This window comes from Leuresthes tenuis, unplaced genomic scaffold, assembly GCF_036924035.1.
Source record: "Leuresthes tenuis unplaced genomic scaffold, fLeuTen1.0.hap1 SCAF_21, whole genome shotgun sequence".
Taxonomy (NCBI): domain Eukaryota; kingdom Metazoa; phylum Chordata; class Actinopteri; order Atheriniformes; family Atherinopsidae; genus Leuresthes; species Leuresthes tenuis.
This window is the reverse complement of record NW_027325375.1, coordinates 31787203-31813868: the sequence shown is the minus strand read 5'-3', so window position 1 is coordinate 31813868 and position 26666 is coordinate 31787203. Positions and strand designations below refer to the sequence as shown.

Below are 26666 nucleotides of genomic sequence, written 5' to 3'. Positions count from 1 at the left end.
ATTAAAGAAACATTAAGTACATCTGAAATTAAAACACAAGAACAACATAGAAAGAATATTTTTTCAGCAACAACAGCATCTCATCTTCAGAGCAGAGATGGTAACTGAGTTTGTTAAGTGAAACCCACCAACATACCTCTTTTGCACACTCTTGTGTGCAGAGATGGTCTGCTTGATTTACTCTTTCGTCATACTATATATGTTCTCTCACCACACACACTTCTGATGACATCCTTGGGGCGGCCATAGCTCCGGAGGAAGAGCAGTAGTCTGCCAATCAGAAGTTTGGAGATTCAACTCCCAGGTTCCCCGTGTAAAGTGTCCATGGTGTTCAACACAATATTCTGCAATGCATCAATCTGTTGCCTGTTTAAGTTAATGGGTGCATTTAGCAGAATGGTCAGCTAGACTAGAAATGTTTTGTACAAGATGAGACCCTTTTAATACCCTTATCAGTAGTGTTCTAAGAGCTGGTATGACGAGGCAAATTAATTGGTGAATGTATGTATAGGCACCTTAGCAATGGAGAAACTTTACCGCCATTTTGGATATTGATATACCGTGTATAAATCGAAATGATGAAATTTTTTTGTATTTAAGATTCTCATGGTATAAAGATACATTATTACCAAAAGTAAATAAGCACGTACCCCCATCAACACCCCCTGTCCAATGGTTCAAGACGTCATATTGGCCACGGGCTGCCTTGGCAGGTAAGTTTGTTTGCCAGATACTATCCCTGCAGTCAAACCACCCTTCCTGACCTCGCTATCCACTGGATGACAACACTCCCGGCGGCCTGCTCTGATGGCTCAACAGACTTGTCCTCTACGTATGCATGGAGACCAGCGTACCTTTCATTTCACTACCATGTCCTAGCCTCCCTCTCCTCCCCTCCAAACCTTAACGTCAACGCATTCCTCTTTTTTTTTTCTTTTTACAGAGGCCCTCTGTGTACCATTTGAAGTCTTAAAAGCTATTTGGTGCTAATGGTCAAGCAAGCTTTATTTTTGCATTCTGCTGTTGATATTAGTGAGGTCAACTTTATAAAAATCAACCAAATTAAACTACTTGATAGTAGTAATACCAAGGATCCGGTCCTTGTTGGATCATAAAGCTTTACAAAGATGTTCAAACATTTCTCAAATCCATCCATCCATTTTCTATACCGTCAATCCATTAATCGGGTAGCGGGTGGGCTGGAGCCTATCCCAGCAGTCATCAGGCGAAAGGCGGGGTACACCCTGGACAGGTCGCCAGTCCATCACAGGGCCAATTTCTCAAATCAACATTTGATAATGAAAAATGTAAATTATTGTCATAAAAGACAATATTAGCAAAATTAATTTCAAAGATTATATCTTCGCTCTGTTTGTAGGAAATCTCTTTCCACTTTCTGGTTTGTTTTGTGAAAATAAGTATTCTTCTGGATCCACTGTCTTTGAACAATCTGTTTTCTGGAATTCCTGGAAATGACATGATGCCTTGTCTCTGAATTGGTACCCCTGAACAAGCCCGCTGGGGGTTTTGCGTGGCCCCTTAAACCATTTTTTAAATTGGTCTTGTAATTGGAACTGAGGTTTTTCAGACCACCTGCCTGTTCCTTTCTTAGAGTATGCAAATTCCTTGTCTGTCCCTGTCTTAGAGTTTTCAGACATCCTGTGTCTTCTGGAGTCAGTTGACATGTTAAAGGTTTGCAGATGTCCCAAAAGGTCCAATCCCAGGATAAAGCTGGTCTGGACTTGTCCTGGGTCAACCAGGCCACAAGCAGATCAAGATAGCTAGCTGCTCACTTCCATCTGAATGGATGGCGGTGAAGAGGAAGTGCTGGCTGAATATGTCTGGTCAGACTCGATTTCATTCTTTTGGGTCAGCCAGTCTGCTCTTTTGGCTCTTCGATGGCTCTATCGCCTGGGTAAAGCCCTGTCTTTGCGTGAGTTGATTTTATATAAGAAAATTTTAAAAAAGCCTGTAAAAGTCTTTGGAAATGTCTGATATGTTTTATTTCAATATTTGTTGGTTTTATGTACCCCTAACCTTAACATGGTAGAGGGCTTTGAGTATCCCCATGATCTTGAGAGTTGTGTTATCGGCAGGGTTTTCCTCTGGTACCATTTCCCATGGCAAATTGGTCTCAGGGTAGGGGTCAGACTAAGACCTCAAAGAATAGTAACATCACCTCAACTAGAAAAGGGAAACCCAGGGACCCCCTGTAACAAGGCTTTGGGGCGGAGCTCTTGACTCCTTGGGCTCAGTCGGGCTCCGAAGAAGAATGAGGAAGCCACCTCCATGTGCCCACCACTCATGGGGAGGAAGTTCGTGGTCAGGTAGCTTGTGAACTGGCTGGCAGGTAAAAATGGGGGCCTGGGTGTGCTGATCCCTGGTCTCACAGACTGACTCTTGGGACATGAAACGGGGAAACCAGGGGGAAAAGATTCTGAGCTGGTGTGTGAGGTGGAGCGGCATCATATAGACATACTTGGGCTCCATGCACAGGGTTGGCTCTGGAACCAAACTCCTAGAGAAGAGCTGTACATACAACACCTCAGATTACCTGGCATTTTTGGACTCTCTTGGATCTAGGTGGTATCCTGGGAGTTCTCTTATTCTTTTGAGGGTCTTCAAAGCCCAGAATCGCAAAAATATAGTGACCTCAACAGGCATGATTGGGAGGAATGACCTCCCTGATCTGAATCCGAATGGTGTTTTGGTTTTGGACTTCTGTGCTAGTCATGGATTGTCTGTTACAAACACCTTGTTCAAGCATATAGTTGAACATAAGATGGTCCGTAAGTGTACCTGGTACCAGGCCACCTTTGGCCAAAGGATGATGATCAACATTGTTGTCGTATCATCAGACCTGTGGCCGTTTTTCTTGGACACTTCTGTGAAGAGAGGGGATGCGGTGTCAACTGACAACCACCAGCTGGTGATTTCCAGACAGATATGGAGGGTGAACTTGGAATGTCTGGTGCAGGCCCCTGTACATAAGGCCTTTAACCCGAACTTCTGAGGGAATATTTCTCATATACGGTGAGGCTGGGGACCTGGAATCTGAATGGACCATGTTAAAGACCTCCGTTGCAGATGCAGCTTCCAAGAGCTGTGGCCTGAAGATTGTCTGTGCCTGTCGTAGCGGTAACAGGAGGCCTGCTGGAGTAGGCCTGGTGTGAGGGAAGACATCAAGCTGAAGATTGGGGTCTACGGCCTTAGTTGTTCCACAGTCACCTAAAGCAACTGACAGGTCCCGTGTGGCTCGGTGAGGTCACGGAGAAGGAATTTTAGTTGGCATCAAGGTTGTTTTGAGCAAACCATTCAGCGACTCGGAAAGGGAAAGCAGGGCCCATCCCAGGTTGGGCTTGACCTTGGTTTAGAATTGCTCACCCAAAATTAGGATATCTTTATGGGGTGGAAGGAAGAATTTGGGGATTTCCTCAATCTGGCTAATACGTCCCCCGTTGAGAAAGACTTGTCCGTGACTCTGGTGGAAGTCGCTAAAGTTCTTAAAAAGCTTGCCAGTTTGAAAGGACCGGGCATTGACAAGATTTGCCCTGGGATGCCTATGGCTCTGGACTTAATGTGACTGTCCTGGCTGACGCGCCTCTTCAATGTCACATGGAGGTCTGGGACAACACCAGTAGAGTGGAAGATCACGGTGACGATTCCCATTTTTAAGAAAGGAGTCAGGAGCGTGTGTTCCAACTACAGGGGATCACAATACTCAGCCTCCCCAGAAAATTTTTATTCCAGGATGTTGAAAATGAATCTCTGACTGATTGTTGAACCTCAAGCCATATATTCAAGAGGAGTTTCAAGAGGAGCAATGTGGTTTTCACCCAGATTCGTGGACGAGTGGACCAGTTCTTTACCCTTGCGGAGTTACTGAGGGGATCATAAGAGTATGACATTCCAGTCAACATCTATTTTGTAGAAGTGGAAAAAGGCTTACTACCTTGTTCCCTGAAGGATTCTATGGGAGGTGCTAAAGGAGTATGGGATACCAGAATTGCTTTTAAAAGCTATCCAGTCCCTGTAAAACCAAAGCAAGATCTGTGTCCGTATTCTTGGCACTAAGTCAGACTCGTTTACGTTGCGGGTTAAACCAGGGCTGCCCCTTGTCACCAATCCTGTTTGTGATTTTCATGTACCGTGTCCATCGAAAACCGGTTTAAACACCATGACACTGTTTCAACCCATTAACAGTAAAGACCTGGAGGACATCTTACGTCAGCTGAACTCCTCCTCCTTCTCCTGAACTCAAAGATTTTGGAGTCAGACCTGTTATTGATCGTGAACTTGTCCTTAATGTCAGGTCTTTTTCCAGAGCCACTAAAAACAGCTGTAATTAAACCTCTGCTGAAAAAGGACAATCTTGACAAGACACAAATGAACAACGACAGGCCCATCTCAAATCTCCCATTTCTAAGTAAGATCATTGAAAAGGCGGTTTTTCAGCAGCTTAATTACTTTTTAACACAAAATAATTACTATGATACCCTCCATTAAGGTTTTAGACTGCACCACAGCACTGAGACTGCTCTGACCAAAGTGTTTAATGAAATATGTCTGAATACAGACGGTGGAAAAATGTCAGTCTTAGTTTTACTGGATCTCAGTGCTGCTTTTGATACAGTTGACCACAAAATATTACTCAAACGACTGGAGAACTAGGTGGGTCTCTCCGTGACTGTACTAAACTGGTTCAAGTCATACTTAGAGAACAGTGAGTACTTTGTGTCAATAGTTCACTTTAGATCTGAGCAGACAAGAATCACATGTGGAGTTCCCTAAGGTTCCATCCTGGGACCTCTTCTGTTTAACATCTACACGCTCCCACTGGCACAGACTATAAAAAACAACAAAATAAACTACCATAGCTATGCAGATGACACACAGATATATATTATAATGTCACCAGGAGACTGAGACCCTGTACAGGCCCTTGATAAATGCATTGAGGAGATTAATTACTGGATGTGCCACAATTTTCTCCAGCCAAACAGAAATGATTACAGGTCACCACAGAGCTTCAATCTATACACTTAAAAACTACCAACCAGGCCAGAAATCTGGGAGTGATGATGGACTCAGACCTAAATTTGGAAAAACACATTAAGGCAATAACAAAGTCAAAACTTCCAAACTCTTGAATCACACACAAACTAAATGTTTACGTATGTTTAGGTGTAATGTTGTTGGAATCAACTAAACACTTCTGACCGTATGATGGCAGCATGCAGCCCCCTCCGATCAGCCTGTCTATTCATCTGTTCATTAAAACACTGCTACCTCTCATCTTCATGATATTTTGTGATTTAATTGTTTTGAGTTCATTGTCTTAAAAGTAGATTGTGGCTGGAATAATACATTTAATGATCATTTGATAAATAGTTAATTTTTCTGAAAGAGTTGTAGACTATTATATATGCCGGTTCTCAACTAATCTGAACTAATTAATGACCACATCGTCTAGTCTGATGAATCCCTCCAGATCAATCTCTCTTGAGTAACTCTTCTCAAGATTGATGAAATTACGGCAACTTGAGTCTTTAAATGTAGAATCAGAAATAAGTTTCCAATTGCATGTATCATAACTACAGAGCTAAAGAGAACGTCTCCAGAAATTGTGATCAATAGAAACGTGTAATTACAATGCACTAATCTTTAAAATTTACATATATGTCTTCATCTTGTATCGGGAATTCCAAGTGTTGAAATATTTTACTTTTTAATTACCAATTAAACTATGTTTTGAACAAGCAGAAACCCTTAGAAAACATTATAATACATAACAGGTACCTCCAGTAGGGGTCCTTAAGCATGAAATAAAAGAAATGAAAAAAAGTCTTAGCTGGAAATAATGCAAAATGTCCCCCAAATATGAACTTTAAAGGCCTGCTCTTCATGATCATTATGAAATCTGTTCTACTTCTAATAGCTTGTCACATATTTAAAGGTACAGATAGCACTTTTCTTTTATGATATTAATCAGAAATATTCTCCCATTTTGAATCATGCTCCTCAGTTTATTCTTGAAACCTTTTCTCTCAGTGCAGTTTAGATATTATCTGCACAGCAATACAACTGTGACCAGTTGGAAATGACACAAATTACTTTCTCCCATGTTTAATGATATAAACTTTCTTTATCTGATGACTGAAATAGTATTTTTGTTCAGTGCTTTGATATTGTTTTGGTTTGTATCAACACCAGATTACACTGAGTTTTTTTTCTAAACAGTTGACAGTTCAGAGTTCAGTGCACTTAAAATAATGTACAGAAACATAATGTAGAGACAACAGTGAGCTGCACATTTTCTACAGAGAAACATGGCATATGTGACATAATCAGAGACGTCAGTTCAACCAAATCACAAAAACTACATATTTTCCTCTTCCCTCCATTATCTACTAAAGCAGGCAGTTTTGTTTTAAAGCATAACTTAATAGATGTACCGTACACACCTCAGTGAAAATATGTGATTTATTTTTAATGTTTTGAGTTGATAGTGCAGTATTACAATTGAACTGTAAAGGATTAAATTACAAACATTGGAAGCCAGATTCTAGGTCAGCTAATTTAATATCAAAAAGGTTATTTTAAATCCTACTGCAAACATGTTTCTGATTAAAGTCGCTGGTATGTGATTAAGGTCTTTAAAAGTTTCACAACATTGGTTCAGAAGGAGGTAGTAGGACTTATAATTAACTCCATTATGAACAGATTTATTTAAATTTGTTTGAGTACATTTTAATGATTCGACCAGATCGTAATTGAAATGACCACATTTGAGTTTTTCACATTTTAATGTAAAACTTTTCTTTTTGAGTTGAATAAATGTAAGATTTACCAATTCACATTAATTAAGTGGCCAATGCTCTAAGTTTAGCTTTAGTTGGGACCACAGTTAAGCTTCTGCATCGACAGCTGAGATGGAGCATGAGGACAGGTCTGATAGTCTGGTCTCTGAGACCATAGATGAGGGAACTCAGACATTTTGGAACTATAATGAGAGATATATAAAGAATAGTCTGGATGTTTATAGTTAAGATCCTGTCTCGAGTGGACACAACTATGATCAGTGTGCTGTGTACAGTTGAGGACATAGTGAGGCCCAGCTGCAACAGATGCAGCAGCAGCGTTTTCAGGGCCTTCTTGGCAGATGCTTTGTCTGTGGAAGCCGACCTGGCTGCTACAATGATACCAAAATAGGAGAAAGTGACGGTGACACCTGCTAATACAAACAGAAAATAAGTAGATGCTTTGTCATAAAGATTAGATTTAGGATCAAGAAACACATTTTCTTTGCCACAATAGTCTTTCATTTGCATGTGATGCATTTCTTCAAATGTAACATTTAACACCAGACTTAGTTGAATCAGACAACTTAATGAAATAAAGGTCCATAACACACAAATAGCTGCACCTGTGTTTCTAATGGTGATGATGGCAGCGTGCCTTAGTGGATAGCACACAGCTACATATCTCTCCAAACACATCAACACCAGTGTGAGAAAAGAGACACCGTGCTGGAGACTGTAGAGAACTGTAAGAGCAGCACACACTGGATACAGCACTTTTACTCCCAAGGCTGACAGTAAAAACAATGTCTGATTATGTACCAACTGCACAGTGTCTGCAAAAAGAAGGTTAGACAGAAGAATAAAACGAGAGGTCTCCCGAAACACCGGTTTACTCCTCAAAGTGAACAACATGGTCCCATTAATGAAGAGAAACACACAGCATGGTAGTGTTGTTACAGTGGAAAGTAACACAATGACCAGTAGCCCCTGACGCTGGATCTCAGCAGTGGAGTTGGTCTGAGATTGATTAATGAAAGACATATTAAAGAAACATTAAGTACATCTGAAATTCAAACACAAGAACAACATAGTAAGAACATATTTTTTAGCATCAGCAGCATTCAATCTTTAGAGCAGAGATGGTGACTGAGTTCATATTGTTCAGTTAACCCACCAACATACCTCTTTTGCACACGCTATTGGTCAGAGCTGATCTGCTTGATTCACTCTACCTTCACATACTATTTATGAGATCAATCCACACACACACACGTCTAATGACATCACATGTCTACATTGTTGAAACGGTAGGTATGAAAAAGCCAAGGAAGTAGTGTCTCTAAAAAGAAGGTTATTAAACAGAATAGAAATAAATTAATCAAAAGAAACAAATAAAAGTTGGAGTTTTAAACTTTTCAAATTAAGATGAATTGCTATTTTGGAATCAATGTATTTCGGTTGTTGAAATTCTCTGAAGTGTTGGGGAGAAATCCATAAAACTAATCCATTCCCCTGGGAACTCATCTGAATGCCTTAAATGTTTAACACTCATTCATGTTTTTTTGTAAATATTGACATGAGTGACATATCTTATTGATCTCAAACTTTTTAAGGAGACTCAAATGTTTCTCTGTAGACTTAAACTATGACAAAGTTTAATGAGTTTAATACAATTTAAAAAAACAAACCTCAATGGAGAAATTTAAAGTGTTTTGGGTTTACACTAAAAAGTTCACTTAAAGGTTTAAACCCCATACATGTCATCAATGAACTTGGGTGAAATTTTTTATCAAGTTTGTTATTAAAAAGTTTCCTTGTCAAGATGCTGTCATTAGCTATCAGCTAGCAAAGATATTACATTTTAACTTAGTGAATTTAAAACTGAAATTCAGAGGCTCAAGTAAGTTGGTTGAGCTACAAAATGTTGGCAAGGTTGGCAGCTAATGTGGAAAAGCTTACATTAGAAAGAAAATGCCAAATTATTTCCCAAGTCTGCAGACCAACAGAGTAGCCAATTTATAAAACTGATACTAAAGATGTAGTTTCCCAATTCACTGACTTTGAAGAGAGTGCTTGAAAAAGGAGTTCTTTATCATGTTGAGACTATCTCTCCACCATCTATATTTGATATATACGATCCCCACAGCACAGCTGATGTGGATACTCTGTGACACAACACCTTTGGTGATAAGGCACTGAGTTTGAGCATGGTGCAATGACAGCAATACTTGGTAAGGAGAACTGGTCTAAAAGCCCTTTTCTGGATAGCAGTCCTCTCCCTTGCACAGGCTGTTCGAAGCATGGCAGTTGTCAGTTTTGACTTTGCTGATTACTTTTATAGTTGTTGTTCCCATGTAAAATCTGACCCAGTCAGAGAAAGCGACAGGTGTCCTTCCACACAGTCACTTTACCGCCTTGGTGGGTGCACCTTAGTAGGTACAAGAAGTACCCCTGCTTAAAATGGCGAGCCCTGTTGACCACAAATGTCTTGGTTGTGATATAAGGATGCTTCACATGGCGTCCTGGCATTCTCTTGTAAGCATGGACCCCTAAGTCCATGATCAGGTGGCACAGAAAAGTAGCATAAATGCTACCTTTGTCTCTTTATGGCCCTGTGATGTAGTGACGACCTCTCCATCCATCCATTTCCTGTCGCTTATCTTGGTCTGGGTAATGGGGGTAACAGTCTAAGAAGAGTTTCCCAGACCTCTTCTAGGGTAACACTCAATTGATCTCTAGCCAAACAAGAGATAATATGTCCCCAGTGGGTCCTGGGTGTGCCCTAGGCCTCCTCCTGGTGGGACATGTCCAAAACACTTTCCCACAGAGGCATATAGAAGGCATTCTAACCAGATTCCCAAACCACACCAACTGGTTCTTTTCAAAACAGAGGGAAGCAACTTTATTTACTGACCTCCTCATCCTATCCCTAAGGGTAACCCCAGCCCAGAGAGTTGGAACTTAGATTAACAGTTTTGCCTTCTGACTCAGCTCTCTTCATCACAACAGACCAATACAACATATGCATTACTGCAGACACTGCCTCAACACGCCTGCCAATCTCCAACTTCTTCCTACTAAAACTCATGAAGAACACCACAAGACACTTAATAGCCTTAGTCCGCCTACTATCACCTTAAGAATATATCAAAGTTAAAAGGTCTGGTGTCTCAGCAGAACCTGGATAAAACAGTCCATGCATTCATCTTTAGTAGGTTTGATTATCGTAACAGCATCTTTACAGGACTACCTCAAAAGTCAGTCAGACAACTGCAGCTCATCCAGAACTCAGCTGCTCGAGTCCTCACTAAGATCAAAAAAGTGGAGCACATCAGTCCAGCTCTGAAGTCTTTACACTGGCTGTATGTCCATCAGAGGATATACTTTAAAGTTCTGATGCTGGTCTATAAAGCTTTGAATGATAAATGAATCTGAATGATAACTACATCAGTGACTTCCTGACCCAGTATGAACCTTCGAGAGCCCTCAGGTAATCTGGATCTGTTTTATCAGTTCCCAGAGTCACAAACAGATTCACAACCATCACGTCTGGAACAAACTCTCAGGAAGGCTGAGATCAGCTGAAACACTCAGTGTATTTAAGTCCAGGTTGAAGAAACATCTATTTTCAGTTGCATTTGAATAAAGCTCCAAATAAGCTTAAGTTTCAAAATGTAACCATATGTTAACTATTAATTTCATCATTTACATTTTTATTATTTTTGTTAGTTAATTTTATCTTATCTTTCATATATATTATTTTGTTAAATTTTATTTCAATCTTATCTTTATTGCTCAGATTATATCTATTGCACTTTGAATCACCTTGTTGTTTAATTGTGCAATACAAATAAACAAATAATTTTGCCTTGCCTATAGTCACTTCCTGGTTGGGCTTGGGAATAACATTACTTGTTTTAGAGTAGAAAACAATCATGGTTAATGCTAAAAACATTATTTCTACAACATGAAGTACCATCGTGGATACCATTTTAGCAGTTCCTCTCCTGACCACTCGAAGTTTCATATTATTTAAACATAATTATTTGCCTCATCTGCCTGCAGGAACAAACACTACATGTGAATTTTGGGGAGGTGGACAGCCAATATATCCCCGTGGATTTCTTACATCACAACGGAGAGATTAGATATTTATCTCTTTAGACTGAGAGAATTACAGTTTTATAAACTCAAAAAAGATCAAAGTAGATGGAGAAAACTTCAGTCTTGAGTGTCACTGCTAAAAAGTTTACTGAGCTCTTGAAGGTCTAAACTCAGATAATGTTTCTTATAAGGTCGTCTCACTTGTTAAGCTGCTCTTTCCAAGAATTGTCCCTACGGGTCAAAAAGAGTGCCTATAGCCTGCGAAAAGAATATCTGATTTAAATTAGGCCCTAATCCTAAATAAAACTAAACAAAGTTATAAGTAAAAAGCTAAGTTCCACTAAACTTTCTAATGGTGAAATGAGATAGTATTGCCATGGAAATATTGTTATTCAGCTTGATGAAACACTCTGTGTCCCAGAACAAAAATACACATACGACTCAGTCTTCTGAGATGTCATTTAGATGCATTAAATATTCAGAACCTTACTAATTAATGTTTCCAGTAAACACTGAGATCATTAAATACCCCCATGGGTGTTTATTAGAAAACTTCATGGGCTATTGATGATGTGAGACAAGTCAGAAGTAGAGCAAGTTGTTTGAACAAGTAACGATGTAGGCACCTGAAAACAACTTTCTCTTTCTTTGTGCATGGTAACGATGGTTACTGGTGTTGTTTTCATGTTAATGAAGATGATTCATCATCATTCAGAGCAGATTACTCGAACTTACTCTGTAAAATCCCATTTCCTGTCTGGATTAACATGGAAAACATCAATGTTCTTTTATTGAATATCTGCAACACAATTTTAATAAAGAACCCTATAACTAACTAATTCTTGGTGACAGTGATGTGAATGGAAATATCGAACGGACAGGGACATTAACTGTGTATCCACACAGGCTGGATTGAGCTCAGATGCTCCTGTACCATTTTCCTAATAGTGGGAGGGAAAAAAAACATGTTTAAATTTCAATGATTGTGGCTGGTATTGAGGTCATGACAGATCTCCAGAAAAGAAAAAGTTGGGATCATAGGAAAAATTTAATAAAACAAAAATACAGGGACTCATACATCTACATTTATTTTAATTGTAGACTATATGAACACAAGATGTTTCACCTTTTGTGTTGTCAACTTTGGACAATCACAGTTTATATAACTTTATAATGTTTTAATTCCTTCTCACAACACTTAAAGACATTCATGTATTGAGAAAACCAAGTGAAGAATAGCTTCCTGCAAACACATCTTAAGGTGTGTTGTAGTAGAGGGTCATCATTGTTTCAAAATATTCTCTATTGGACTGAGTTCTTCTTGTCCAAGATGGCAGAAAGGTTTTGTAGAAGGTGAGCGAGGGTTACGAGAACAAAGGCATTTGGGCAGGCAGATAGGAAGGACATTGAAGTAGCAGGTAAGTTTCCAGTTAAGTGGCAGGAGCGTGTGGAATGTAGACATTGAAAAAAACTGATTACTAAAACATACAATCGCTCAGGATCAACAGATGACAGTTACTTGGCCACGACATTTATCCCACTGGTGAGTACTATGATCTGGCTGAAACACGCCTGTCAATCTCCAACTTCTTTCGAGTCCAAATCATGAAGAACACCATAAGACACTTTAACTTCTCCACCTGAGACTCCCTTTAACCTGGATTAAGCAAATCAACGTTGACTGACTGAGGACCAAGGCCTCAGACTTGGAGTGCTAATTCCCATCCGAGCTGCTTTTTGTTCAGCTGCAAGTTGCCCCAGTGCTTGCTAGAGGTCTCCATTCGAACAAGACCACATAAACAGTAAAAAAGCAATTCTAAGCTAACCCTTGGCTGCACCTAGAAATTCTGTCCATAAATGTTGCTGTCGATCCTTCGGAAGCTGAAGGACCCCTTTGCAATTTGGGGTACCTTTACTTTTCATTAACACCATATGGCGTTTAAGTTGAGCAAGTATTCACTTTCGCATACCCGTACTATACAAAAAGCGTGCCATATTGGACCGTCCGCTAAAATGGGTCCAATTCGGGGCACTTTATTTCTTACGAAAGTGTGCCAAAGTGAAACATTGGTTTACGTGCTGCATTTCCGGACAATTAAAAAGGTCCAGAAAGAGGCCCATTTTTACTTAAATTTGGGACACTTTTACCCATTAGAAAGGACCCATATTTCCTTCATTTTTAGACTATTTTAAATGATAAAAAAGTACCCCAAAGTTACTTGCTTCACTTTTTTCAGTTAAAAGTTCCCCATATTTACTTGCTTAGCTTTAGGGTACTTTTTCAGTTAAAAGTGCCCCATATTTACTAGCTTCACTTTGGGATATTTTTGTCAGTTAAAAGTGCCCCAAAATTACTTTGTTTCACTTTCGGGGACTTTTATCGTATAAATGTACCCCATTAATACTTGCTTAAGTTTGGGAAATGGGGTCCGTGGCCGGGCAAACTCAGCGACTCTGAAGAACTCCTGCTCGGGCACACAGTCCCATCAGAGCCCCTTGTATTTCATGGTACTTTGTCAAAGAACCAGTCTCTGGGCTTCCTGACCTGGCAACCTCACCCGCAATTGAGCACTCCTTCTCAGGTACACACTCCCATCTTAGCTCCCTGGTACTTCATGGTACTTTGGAAAATACTGACCTTCGGGACCCAGGCCCCAACTTGGTCAAATTCCCCACGAGAAAAGTGCTCAAAAATCGGCCATCTGGCCGCTAGCAGCCGCCCTCAACCGACCACCAGGAGCCATCCCCAAGAAAAGTATGCTAAATAAGTTTGCCCGGTTCAATTACTCCCGAGAAAAGTGCTCGAAAATCGGCCTAATGGCCGCAAAAAACCGCCTCAATTGACCTCTGGGAGTCAGACTCTTTAATCCAATTTCCCCCGAGGAAAGTGTCCAAAATTGGACCTCAGTCAGCACCCTCCCTCTATCCCCCCGTCCTCCGTTCAGTGTTCCACTGGTTCTCCAAACCTCCAGGAATCATGCCTACCAGCCGGCCCTTTGCACCCACACTTAAGCACCCCTCCTCGGACTGCACCATCCACCCACACCCATGAAAACTCCACGCCCCTGGTACTATAAATTTTTTTAAAAAGTGGCCCACATTTGAAAAAAGTTTTTTTCGGACCCTTTGTTATCTTTCTATAGTACCAGGGGCGCGGAGTTCCAAGGGGTGCGGATGGATGGTGTAGTCCTTAGAGGGGTGCTTAAGTGTAGGTGCACAGGGCCGGGTGGTGAGCATGGTTTCTGGAGGTTTGGAGAACCAGTGGATGACTGACCAGAGGGGACTCATGGGTGGATGCTGCTGGCTCGAGGAGGTCTAATTTTGGACACGTTCCTCGGGGGAAATTGAGTGTGACTAAAGAGTGTGACTCCCAGAGGTCAATTGAGGCGGTTTTTCGGGGCGATTAGACCAATTTCCTAGCACTTTTCTCTAGGTTAATTTGACCAACTTGGGGCCTGGCTCCTGGAGGTAAGTTGAGGCAGTTGCTGGCGGCCAGACAGCCGATTTTCGAGCACTTTTCTCGGGGGAAATTGAACAAGGTAAACCGCTTCAACTTGGCACACTTTTCATGTGGAAAAATTGTGCCAAGTTGGAGCATGGCTCTTGGCGGTCGGTTGAGGGTATAGTCCTGGAAAACTCACCCTTACTTAAGCACCTTTCCTTGGGCAAAAACTCTCATTTTAGACCCCTGGTACTTTGTAAAAGAACCAGGCTCAAGGCCCCCTGTCCTGGAAAACTCACCCTTACTTAAGCACCTTTCCTTGGGCAAAAACTCTGCTTTGAGCCCCCTGGTACTTCATAAAAGAACCAGGCTCCAGGCCCCCTGTCCTGGAAAACTCACTCTTACTTAAGCACCTTTCCTTGGGGAAAAACTCTTTTTTGAGTCCTGTGGCGCCTGAGGAAACTGTCCCAGACCTCCGTGCAATGTTGCACAGGTGCATCTACCATCTGCTGAAACTAAAGAAACCAAATTTATATACACTATTTTGTGGTAACAAGCAAATTTATATTTCACGATTGAGTCATATATAGCATGATACAGCATTGACTGCATGGTGGTACGGTGATCAGTGCAGTTTTCCCACAGCAAGGTCATAGGTTCAAATTCTGGCTGGATTCACTATAAATAAATTCTTCCCTTCCCTTGTAAGGATGGGTTCTCTCCCATCATCCAAATACACGTGGGCTAGGGTAATTGGTGTCTCTTAATTGGAGTGAGTGTGAGTTTGAATGGTTGTTTGTCTCTGCGTGGCCTGTGATGGACTGGCGATCTGTCCAGGCTGTACCCTGCCTCGCTCAGTGAAAGCTGAGAAAGGCTCTCAACCCCCCACAACCCTGAACTGGATTAAGTGGTTATAGAAAATGGATGGATGAACATTATAACAGATTTACACAATTGATCCGGCCAGTATCTCAAACTCCTCGGTCAACAAGTTTCAGTTGAAAGCTTCTTTCCACAATGAGCTTCTTCTTATTACTGTTATATTAATAACAGTAATAAGTCATTGCCATCTATTGTCGATGGGATTACTAGAGATGTAAATATTGCTTGACGATTGAAGAATTATAATAGCAGTACTTTTAACTGTGTTAAGACTGATAGATTTACTGTTGGTAATGATACTTGCAATGATGATGTGATCGTTAGACCTAATAAAGGGTGCTGTTCCATTGAGAAACTGGAAGTAAATTAAGCAAATACCAGCCAAACCATCTAGATCATCCTAGCCATAGAATATATGTTACTCATATACAAAAGAAAATTCTCAGGCAAGGAAGTGTTCACATCATGCTTATAGTCCTTTTCAGATTGTATTGTACTCACTTCTCGATGGCTCACTTGTGAATGGTTACAGTAATGCAAACATTAAAAGCAGTTACAGGTGACTTAATGATGCATGCAAATCAAGAGCGAAAGCAAACTACAAACAGGTTATTTCTTCATTTGTCTATTTATTTATTTTCAAGAGCACATTTAACAAATTGATCATTATGACAGTTGCTTTTCCCAAATTTTTCCAAATTTTGTATTTCACATATTATGTCAATATTGTGGAAGAAATAGTGATAAACAATACATGTCAGGTTTTTATTTTTTTACTTTTTTATTTATTCTTTGTTAACATATGATAGTCAAAACAAAAGCATAAGGAAAAGTTGAAATCCTCAACTTTCTAATGATGAATGTTGTTACAGGTGCCATGGAAATATTATTATTGTGTAAACCAGAAAGAAAGCCCACATATGACCCAGTCTCCTGAGATGTCATTTAGATGCATTAAATATTCAGAATCTTACTAATGAATGTTTTCAGTAAAGATCGAGATGATTAAATATCCCTGTGGGTGTTCATTAGAGACCTTCATGAGCTACAGATGATGTGAAACTTTGTGGAGACAAACAAGTCAGAAGTAGAGCAAGTTCTTCAAACAAGTATTGATATAAAATAAATAAAATAACTTTTTATTTCTTTGTACATGGTAACTATGGTTACTGGTGTTGTTTTCATGTTAATGAGAATGATACATAGTCATTAAGAACACGATCCTAACGTCCTCTGTAAAATCCCATTTTTCCTCTGGGTTAATGTGAAAATCAATAACTTTGTAACTTTGGGGGGTTGTTTCAAAGTTCTCCAACATTCTCTGCTGGGGACAGGTCAGGACTGCAGGCAGCCAGTCCAGCAGTCCCTGGAAAAGATGTGGCCTTGAAGGCAGCATATGTTGCTGTAAAATCTCAGGGAACTTTTCTGCATTAATGCTGCCGTCACAGAAGTGGAAATGAGCTTTGCCCCCTGATCCAACCCCATACCATCACAGAGCCTGGCTGCAGGGACTGGTTGCTGACAGCAGGCTGGATGCTGCTTTTGCTCTTTGCTCCATTTCTTCCAACAAAGATATGGAATACTGATGGGTCTGACCACAGCACACGTTTCCACCGTGTGACGGTCCATCCCAGACGCCTCCGAGCCCAGAGAAGTGGACGAGGTTAACATCAGGCTTCTTTCCTGCACAGTACAGCTTGACGTCGACCAAATTATGATTACAATTCACATTTTTGAAAATAATAAAGTTTTTTATTGTCATTTCTAGTCTTGAATTGCCCCCATCACAACTTTTTTTGGAATATATTGTTGACCTGTAATGCAGAATACAGAATACATTACCAAATGAACACTTGAGAAGACAAAAATTGAAAAATCTTGCAAAAAAGTTCATGTCAATATAAGTTATTGCTTTTATATGTGAAAACATTTTTTAAAAAACAATCTTCACACTCACCCCTTTTTGTGGGAAGTTCCCCCTTTTCAAGCTCGGGTCTTCTACTTAAGGCCTGGGAGCTTCAGAGTTCTTCACAGTATCTTAGCTGTTCCTAGAACTTCTTCTTCTTCTTCTGGACAGAGATCTCTGATGTTACTCCCAGGATCACTCTCCCAGTTTGAGGGTCATCACCTCCCACCACTGGCCATCACATGCTTATCAGTCTGGATCTTGAAGTCCCACAGGATCTTTGCTCTGTCATCCTTCACTACCATTTTAACTTTATTGTCATTGCACAAAGTACAGGCACTGAGACAACGAAATGCAGTTAGCATCCAACCAGAAATGCAAAACAGCAGTTAAAGTGCAGAGTATGTGCGTATGTAAAGTGAATTCAGTGAATAAAGTGAATAGATGCAATACAGTACTTTATATGCAGTACAGTACTAGTCCACAGTCTTTGTGTGTGCATGTGTGTGGTGGGGGGGGACCCTGAGGTTGAGAGTTTAGCAGGGTGACCGCTGCTGGGAAGAAGCTTTTCCTGAACATGCTAGTCCGGGATCAGTTTTCCCTGATGGCTGCATTTGTAGCCTGGGACAGATAATAATACCCTACACCATATCCAAACCTTTTCTTGTTTGATAGATTTGGGGGAGGGATTTATAATAAACATTAAATATTTAAGCTATAAACTTGTATTAAACCTATTCTCAGGGTGTTACCTGCACGTAATGTTGTTACGTAAAATGGGTGTGAGGACGAAGCTCATATCCATGTATGAGGGTACAAAAACTTTGCACTCCAGTGCTTGCAGAACTGCTACCTGTCTGTGGAGGGAAAGCGTAAAGATCCTGTGATCTCAACAGGCATCTCTGCTCTACCTGTTGCTCATGACTAGAAAACAAACAGCAAGACTTTTTATGTGTTTTACTTAAGGGACATTTCAAGGTTTAATGTGGTAATTCCTTTTTTAAAATGTCAGATGCCAATCCATCTCTGATTAATGTCACCAGTGTGCAGCAGTATCAGGGGGCTTTGGAACGAGCGTTATTTTCCACTCTGACCACTTTGCCATGCTGTGTGTTTCTCTTTATTAATGGAACAATGCTGTTCACCTTACGGAGTAAAGCAGTGTTTTATGAGACTTCTCGGTACATTCTTCTGTTTAACCTCCTTTTTGCTGACACTGTACAGATGGCACTGAGCCAGCTGCTTTACATTATGGCTGTTTGTAGAATAACACTGACATATCCTCTGTGTGGTGCTCTTACTTCGCTCGCCAATCTCACAACTGTGATCTCTCCTCTCACATTGGTGCTAATGTCTTTAGAGAGATATGTAGCGGTGTGCTACCCACTGAGACATGCTACTATCATCACCATGAGAAACACTGCAGTGGCTATCGTTTTGGCTTGGGCCTTCAGTTCACTAAATATTCTAATTAGAGTTTTTTTGATGTTAGAATTCCCTTTTGAAGAGATGCCAAATTTGCAAATGAAGGACTTTTGCTCCTCCGTGGCCATGTTGCTTGGTTCTATGTCTGATCAATTTGACCAAAGCTTCACTTGTTTTCTGTTTGTTTCCTCTGGTCTGGCAGTCATCTCTACCTATATTAGAGTCATAATAGCAGCCAGAGCAGCGTCCACAGACAAAGCTATAGCCCATAAGGCTCGTAACACCCTGCTGCTGCATCTGTTTCAACTGGGCCTCAGTCTGTCCTCAACCATCTACAACCCACTGCTTATAGCGCTCTCAAGAATTTTAACAAGAATAGTGTTCATGCGCATTCAGAATGTTTTATATGTATGCATTTTTATCTTTCCCAGATGTCTGAGTTCTCTCATTTATGGCATCAGAGATCAGAGCATTAGGCCCGTCCTTGTGTACAATCTGTGCTGTCGTCTGAAACTCTCAGTGATACCAGTCAGTATAGGTCCTACTGTGGGATGAAATGGAAACAGCACATGCTTTACAACAAAGAAACAGAAGTCCAGGATGTTTCTCAAAGACGATATTTTGATAGGGTTTTTGACTGTAATTTATTATTCTTGGTGTTGTTCTGACTTTCTCCTTTTCCTCGTCACAGCTTTGACATTTGGATGAATGATCTTGCACTTTTTAGTATATAATTTCATGCAATTTTTTAAGAATACTGATTCTAGTTTTCAGTGCTGCTCTTATCCCCATATGAAAAATGAATGCTGGTCGTCCATTGTAAACAACATCAGCCACTTAATCCAAAATGCACCTTCGAAACTGAATTCCTTTGTGTTTTATCAGTCTTTGAAAAATTGTTGTACTTTATATAATATATGTACTTTTATTCATACATATAAATTCACAAAGTTAAAAATCATGCTGAAGCCATGAAATGTTCAACTAAAAATATTGAGGATACAAGCAAAAACAATTGAGGAACAAATGACAGCCGATACAATCTGACGGGGTTTAAACTTTTAAACTCACATCAATGAAAAGATGGCAGAAGATTGAATGAAAGACTAGATTTATGCTCAGTCTTCGGTCAGGAGTGCCGCACATGTAGCAGAATTATGGATCATTTATGTTATGTTGATTCCGTGTAAAGCCCATTGTCTGTTATCTGTTAGACCTCTTAGATCCAATTTGGTTTCCCAGACGCAGTGCGTTCTCCAGGCTTCGGTCTGGATGTAAGTTAAGTCTTCGGTTTTGGTTAGAGATGGTTAAAAAAGTTTAAAAAAAGTAAAATAGTAAGCTAGTGGTTTCCTCAGGACATGTATTACACGTTTGAAGGTTTCCAGCATGGGGTCAAAGAAAAAATAGACATTTATTTTATCTTAATTAAGTTTTACACTGATAAGCAAACCTGTATCTTGACGTTTGTGTGCAACATGCTTGTGACTGTGTCACCTCAAGCAGCACAGGTGGCTGCTGTACTTTGACAAACCACTGCAATAAACTATTTATTTGTTGAGTTTTCATACAACTGTGACAGTCAGTCATTTTAAGCTAAATTATATTATTTTAAGACAAACGATGGAATATTGAAAGTTGTGTTTAGACATGGATACAATTCCCAGACTAATATGATATTTTCTACTAATGAAAGGGTGAGTATTCATGTAGTAATGTTGTAGTGTTAGTACAGATACCTAAAGGGCTCTGCTGCTGACTGCAAAAGCAACTCCAACAGTCTTCCAGATAGCTGAATAATTGAAGATTATGGAGATTAAAGGAACTGAATTAGGCTGGTTTAAGTTATATTTATTGAATGCCTTTATTGTCATTATTTACATACAACAAAATTATTTGTGAATGGCTGTTGGATAAAAACTTTCCCTCAGTCTGGAAGTTTGGCATTTCAGAGTGCCATAGCATCTTCCAGAGGGCAGTTATATGAACAGGTGGTGAGTCCTGTCTCTGATAACCTTGCAGGCTCTGCTGCAGCAGTGAGACCTGTACATTTTTCCTGCAGTATTAACCACTCTCTGGGGAGAGAGTGACAAAAACAGTGACAGTAGCGGAGATACAGATGGCCTCACATTTGACTCTAGAATACTTTGGTATCCAGAGGAGTTCATGGTGGACTCAATGACTGCAAGGTGCCCAGGTCCTGTGGCTGCAGAACCAGCCCAGATCATCAGCCCTCCACCACCGTGCTTGACAGCTGGTATGAGGTGTTTGTGCTGATCTGCTGTGTTTGGTTTCCTCCAAACGTGCTGCTGTGCATTAGGACCAAACATCTCCACTTTGCTCTGGTCTGTCCAAAGGACATTGTTCCAGAAGTCTTGAGCTTTGTTCAGATGCAGCTTTGCAAACCTAAGCTGTGCTGCCATGTTCTTTTTAGAGAGAAGAGGCTTTCTCCTGCAGCCCTTCCAAACAAGCCATCCTTGTTCAGTCTTTTTCTAACTGTGCTGCCATGACCTTTAACCTTTAACATGCTAACTGAGGCCTGTAGAGTCTGAGATGTAGCTCTGGGCTTCTTCACCTTGGGGTGACCTTTAACCTTTAACATGCTAACTGAGGCCTGTAGAGTCTGAGATGTAGCTCTGGGCTTTTTCACCTTGGGGTGACCTTTAACCTTTAGCATGCTAACTGAGGCCTGTAGAGTCTGAGATGTAGCTCTGGGCTTCTTCACCTTGGGGTGAACTTGCTGGGACGTCCACTCCTGGGAAGATTGACAGCTGTCCTGAATGTTTTCCACTTGTGAATAATATTTCTCTCATGTCCAGGGCATGTTTGAGTGCTATTAAGATATTGTGATGCAAACCTGCAACAATGGAGACTACAACACAAAGAAAAACACATTAGTAATTCTGGAAGGATGATTACATCATATGTTTCTCATCCATATTAGCATGTGATGTGTCATGTGAAAAGGTTGTGAGGACAGATTTTATTAAAAGAGGCTATAAAAACCCAGTGGAGCTGCATTACCTTGGCTCTAAGTTGATCTCTGCACAGATTAAGGGTCCATTTTATGATTTAGAGGTTTTCTTTTAAAACATCAGGCAGCTTTCAAATTGTTGTGTTTAAACTGTTATAGAGCTAAATTTGTGTGTTTTCATGACATCAAAAGGTTTATTTATACATATTTGAACTATTTTCTGCTATGTTTAATGAATCTCAGTCTCACTTTAACATCACCGATGACTTGGTTTATCAGGGGTTGGTGAGGATAATCATAATTTCCACTTTATCTACAGTTCCATCTTTTGTGTTTCTTTTCATTAATGGAACAATGTTGTACATTTTGAGGAGTAAACCAGTGTTTCGTGACACCTGCCGTTATATTCTTTTATATAACCTCCTACTTGCAGACACTGTTCAGCTGGCACAGAGTCAGCTCCAGTTCTTACTGTCTGTTTGTAGAGTAAAATTGGCATATTCTCTATGTATTGTGCTCAGCATGCTCGCCAATCTCACAACTGGAATCTCTCCGCTCACACTGGTGGTGATGCCATTGGAGAGATATGTGGCTGTATGCTACCCTCTGAGGCACGCTTCCATAATCACTGCGAGAAACACAACAGTGACTATCATTGCAATCTGGACTGTCAGCTCACTAAACAATCTCACTCGAGTTTTGTTGTTTCTCAAATTTCCATTTGAAAATACGGAGAGTATGCAGATGAAAGATCTTTGTTCTAATATAGCAATCATTCTTGGGTCTCTGACTGATGAATACGACAAAGCTTACACTTGTGTTCTGTTTGTATCAGCTGCTGTTGCAGCCACTTCCTCCTATATTGGTGTAATAATAGCAGCCCGGTCAGCTTCCACAGATAAAGTTTTAGCGCGTAAAGCTTGTAACACGCTGTTGCTACATCTGGTGCAGCTGGGCCTCAGTCTGTCCTCGACCATCTACACTCCACTGCTCATTGCTCTTTCAAGAATTTTAAAGAGGATGGTATTTTTGTGGGTTCAGAATGTGTTTTATGTTTGTTTTATAATCCTCCCGAGATGTCTGAGTCCTCTCATCTATGGACTACGAGATCAGACCATCAGACCAGTTCTTGTGTACCACCTATGTTGTCGACTGAAAGTCAATATCAGTGGCTGAGAATTGAGTTTCGTTTTAGGCCTTGAAAAGTTTTATCTTTTATCGACCTGGATGAAAACTTTGAGTACGATGGGCGTCCTTACCGGAGTGAATGAGCTGTGCTGCAGCGGCACGCTTGGATGAAGTCATCCCAGTAGGTGCATGTGTAGAAAGCCCTCTATAAGCCCCCCGATAGCTGCAAATAGTGTGTTCTCTCAGCTCTAGTCTCTGCCCTCTTCATTGTTGGCTTCCCTTTGACATTGCTGCAGGTATGGTTTGCTGCTCCTGCAGCTCTGTTCTTTTTGTAAATTGAAGTAAATTTGATTATAGCTGTTTCTTTTTACAGCTTGTTTCGGTGTAGGCCCTCACTTAGCTACTAGTGGATTACCGCTGGCACATCCCTTATTCTTCATGGTATTGTGCCAAGTGTGTGTTTGTAGGCCTTAGGTTAGCTGGTTGAGCTTAAGCTCTTTCTCTTCCTGGAGCCAACAAGCAAACAAACTTGCCTGATCGGTATATATGATTTGCCTCTCACGCCGCCATCATACATACCAGCTAACGAGTTCTTTCATGCGTTATAGGATCTGTAAACCATACTACCACAGTGGCCTACCTGTGAAGCTGAGCTAATACCTTAGCTGGAACTCTGCTGTTTTGCCTTTTGGTTTGTTTTGTCCATTGCTTTTTGTTTTAATTCATTTTGACCCCCTTATCCTGATGAAATTGTTCGGTCGGCTCAACTAGCTAGTGTGACTGACTAATAAGTGTGGAGTTAGGAGTTCTTTTTATTCATTTCAACGTGTGTGGGATTTTGATTCACAGAGTAACTGTGTCGGATATAAGATCTTGGTTTATATTGATGTTCTGGAAAACCCTCTGACTTGTCACTGCCTTTTATTCTATGTTTATGTTTATGCATTTAGCAGACGCTTTTATCGAAAGCGACTCACAGGTAGGCAGATAGGGTAATGGAGGTTAGTTGTACCTTTCATGCAGGGGATTTGAACCCAGCAAACCGCATGAAACGTGGCAATCTTACCACTACACTATCCAGTCCCTATTATTCTGCGTTCTTTAGATGCTGATGGCCTAAGGTGGTGGTGGCTGGCCTCTGCTGGTGGGGGATCTCCTTTTTCTGTGCCGTGTTTAGCCCTGTGCTCCTGGACATGAGCCTTCCCAATTTTGTGTGCATGTGTGAGGTAACGTGACACTGATGCCCCTACTCCTGCATTGCTAGCCCCACCGCTGGCGAGCCTATCCACACAGAGGACTGTAGTTTTAATTGGTCATACTTTTCTATTACTTTTTGTTCTTGTGTCTTTAAATAAATATTTGTATTGGGAAATGGATTCTCGTCTCCTGCTTGGGTGAGCGAACCTGGGTGCCTTAAAGGAAATCCAAATAGCATAAAATTTCCCGGGATGCCGTTCTCAGACTTCTTAGTTCTACCATATCTCATCATAGCAAAATCAGCCAACATGTATCTCCTCGCCAAGTTATGCATTTTCTAATTATAAATGCATAGACTTGCATAAAGTGACAATGGTAAGTGAAATTAATCTATTTATTTCAAATCAGTATTTAAGATACATGAGTTTTTGAGAACAAAAGATAACAAAATAACTCAGAATTTTTAAATGATCCATTACATCCAAGATGCATCCATTTTGAAAGGGCAGTCTATCCTTTTTTTTTTTTTTTTTTTAATCTCAAGCAGAGAAAAAACAAACACACAACCAAACAAAAACAAGCACAAGAAGCGGTAATCGCATACAACACAGCTGTGGATATAGATGACCTGAGACGACATGATAATACATCAACTGCTTAGCGACCATGCTACTGGGCTAATAAATGTGTGTGTGTGTCTGTGAGAACATGCAACACCCCTGGCACAGGTCCTACATGATAACCGTGCTTAGTTATGAGTGTATAAGCGTACAGAGCCACAATCCACAGCCCCCCTCCCCCCCCAGCAATAAGAAGCAGGCAGAGAGGGCCACAAGACCCAGGCCACCAGCAGCCCCCACAGAGCACAGAACCCAGGAAGCCCACCACAGGGACAACCACGCATCCACCCAGAAGACTGCAGAGAAAGCCCCCGGACAGAGCCCCCATAAGCATAGGGCAGAGGCCCTCAGAGAGCCAGGGGCAACAGCCCACCGACCCCGCCAGGCCCCAGCCGCCCAGACACGGGCCGTGCACTGGACCCGGGCCCCAGGAGCCCGAGCGCCCCCAAACCCCCCGGCAGAGGCCCCACCCAATACCCTATCCTTTTTCTGCCTGAGAACCAGGGCCTCAGACTTCAAGGTGCTAATACTCATCCCTCCTGTAAACTTTCCCAGTGTGTGGTGGGGGTTTCTATTGAAGCCAAGAGGACCTGCAAATAGCAGAAATTCGGTCCTACGCCAACCAAACTGAGGACCCTCCATCCCTTGACTCCCCCTAGTAATTTTGTGTATAGATAGGGACCAAAATGCGTCGTTAAGATGTCTGCATTAGGCTACAGACAGCAATGCAAACCAAACTCTTATTGCAGTTATACAGGTTTCAAAAGGCCCATAATCAGAGACCTGGTAACCCATACTACCAAAGTAGCACTTACGGGATACCACAAGGGACAAGGTCTTAAGCTTTACCAAGTCCACAAAAGACTGGTTGGGCGTACTCCCACACAGCCAACATCATTATGATGGTAAAAAGCTGGTCCAGTGTTCCAAGACCCGCATGAAAACTTTAGTGTTCCTCCTGAATCTGAGGTTCAGTGGTGGAGTAATTTCTCTAGCACTATGGTATAGACTTTCCCGGGATGGCAGAGAAGTTTGATTCCCCTTTACCTGGAACCCATTCTCAACTCCTCCTTTTTAAATAGTCCCACTCACATGAGTTTTTAGTTCCATATTTGACTGAGATGGTACTTGTCAGCTGTTTCTGGAGTACCACAACCTAGATGAGCACTGTAGGACTCCTTCAATCTCAATCAAACGTACCACTAGATTCGGGATGTTGCCATGACTAACACCAGCCATCTTTGGCCAGAGTTCTATACACATCAGTAAATTTCCTCAGCCAATATAGCTTTAAGGTATACGGATGGATGTAAAGCATTTCCTTGGGAAAGTCATGGGAAACTTTCAATGACACTGAAAACAATCAAGTTCACTTTCCAGGCTGTACCTGAATAAGGGATCAACAAACTTGGCCTTCAGTGGTTCTGAATACAACTATGACACCATAGTGCAAAAGAAGAGTGGTTGGAATATGAACGAGACATTTTTTCTTTTAGTATACTTTGAGGGAAATAATTGTATTTTGAGTGTGCCGTGTCTTTTTTAGGAAGTCAAGCTTAAATGGGCAAAAAAAAAGCCATCTAACTTGTGAGAGGATATGGAAACCTGAGAAAGCCCAATAATACCCCTTAAGGCAGTGGTTCCCAAACTTTCTCTGCGGGCACCCCTTTGGTACATAAGAAAATTTTTGCACAACATACACACACATATTTTGTTTTCAGACTCCATTGCAGTTTATTTCACACATTGTAATTAATAAAACGTCAACCTTTTCTGAAAGAAAACTAAATAAACTGCCATTACAACTTGCTTTAGAATGAGAAATAAATAACAAACCATCTTTACAGTGTAATTATTCAAAGTGTTGGCTGCAGAGTCATCAAGCATAGTTCAAACCATGTCCATAGCACAGGGAAGTATTAATTCCTCTGCTATTGTGTGCAGCTTTTTACACTCGGTTGGCAACTTTATATGTGGTGACTTGAGCATTTGCCAGCATGGACGCAGGTTTAGTGAAAAATGGTCTGCTGAGCACAGCAGTTTATGAGTTTTTGTCTGAAAAACTGGCTTGTCTTTGTGCTCTGGATGTTTTGTCTCCAAGTGGCATCTTCGCTTGTTCGGCTTCAAGCTGTCACAAGCTAGCACTTTAAGACAGACAACACAGGATCTCTTCTCATTACTCACCGTT

The 26666-nt window shown here is 40.9% G+C and overlaps 3 protein-coding genes across 3 annotated transcripts; 2 read left to right on the top strand and 1 right to left on the bottom strand.

The window, feature by feature from the left end:
- Window positions 1-6863: 6863 nt before the first annotated feature.
- Window positions 6864-14761, bottom strand: LOC140279358 (odorant receptor 131-2-like). Its single transcript, XM_072374471.1, has 2 exons — window positions 14736-14761; window positions 6864-7848 (listed from the first exon to the last, which is right to left on the bottom strand). Exon 2 carries the CDS (start codon window positions 7842-7844, stop codon window positions 6864-6866), a length of 981 nt encoding a protein of 326 aa, XP_072230572.1. The 5' UTR covers window positions 7845-7848; window positions 14736-14761.
- A 3381-nt stretch (window positions 14762-18142) lies between these two features.
- On the top strand, window positions 18143-19117 carry LOC140279357 (odorant receptor 131-2-like). Its single transcript, XM_072374470.1, has one exon. The coding sequence runs from the start codon at window positions 18143-18145 to the stop codon at window positions 19115-19117; it is 975 nt and encodes a 324-aa protein (XP_072230571.1).
- Window positions 19118-21758: 2641 nt separating this feature from the next.
- On the top strand, window positions 21759-22709 carry LOC140279356 (odorant receptor 131-2-like). Its single transcript, XM_072374469.1, has one exon. It carries the CDS (start codon window positions 21759-21761, stop codon window positions 22707-22709), a length of 951 nt encoding a protein of 316 aa, XP_072230570.1.
- Window positions 22710-26666: the final 3957 nt, after the last annotated feature.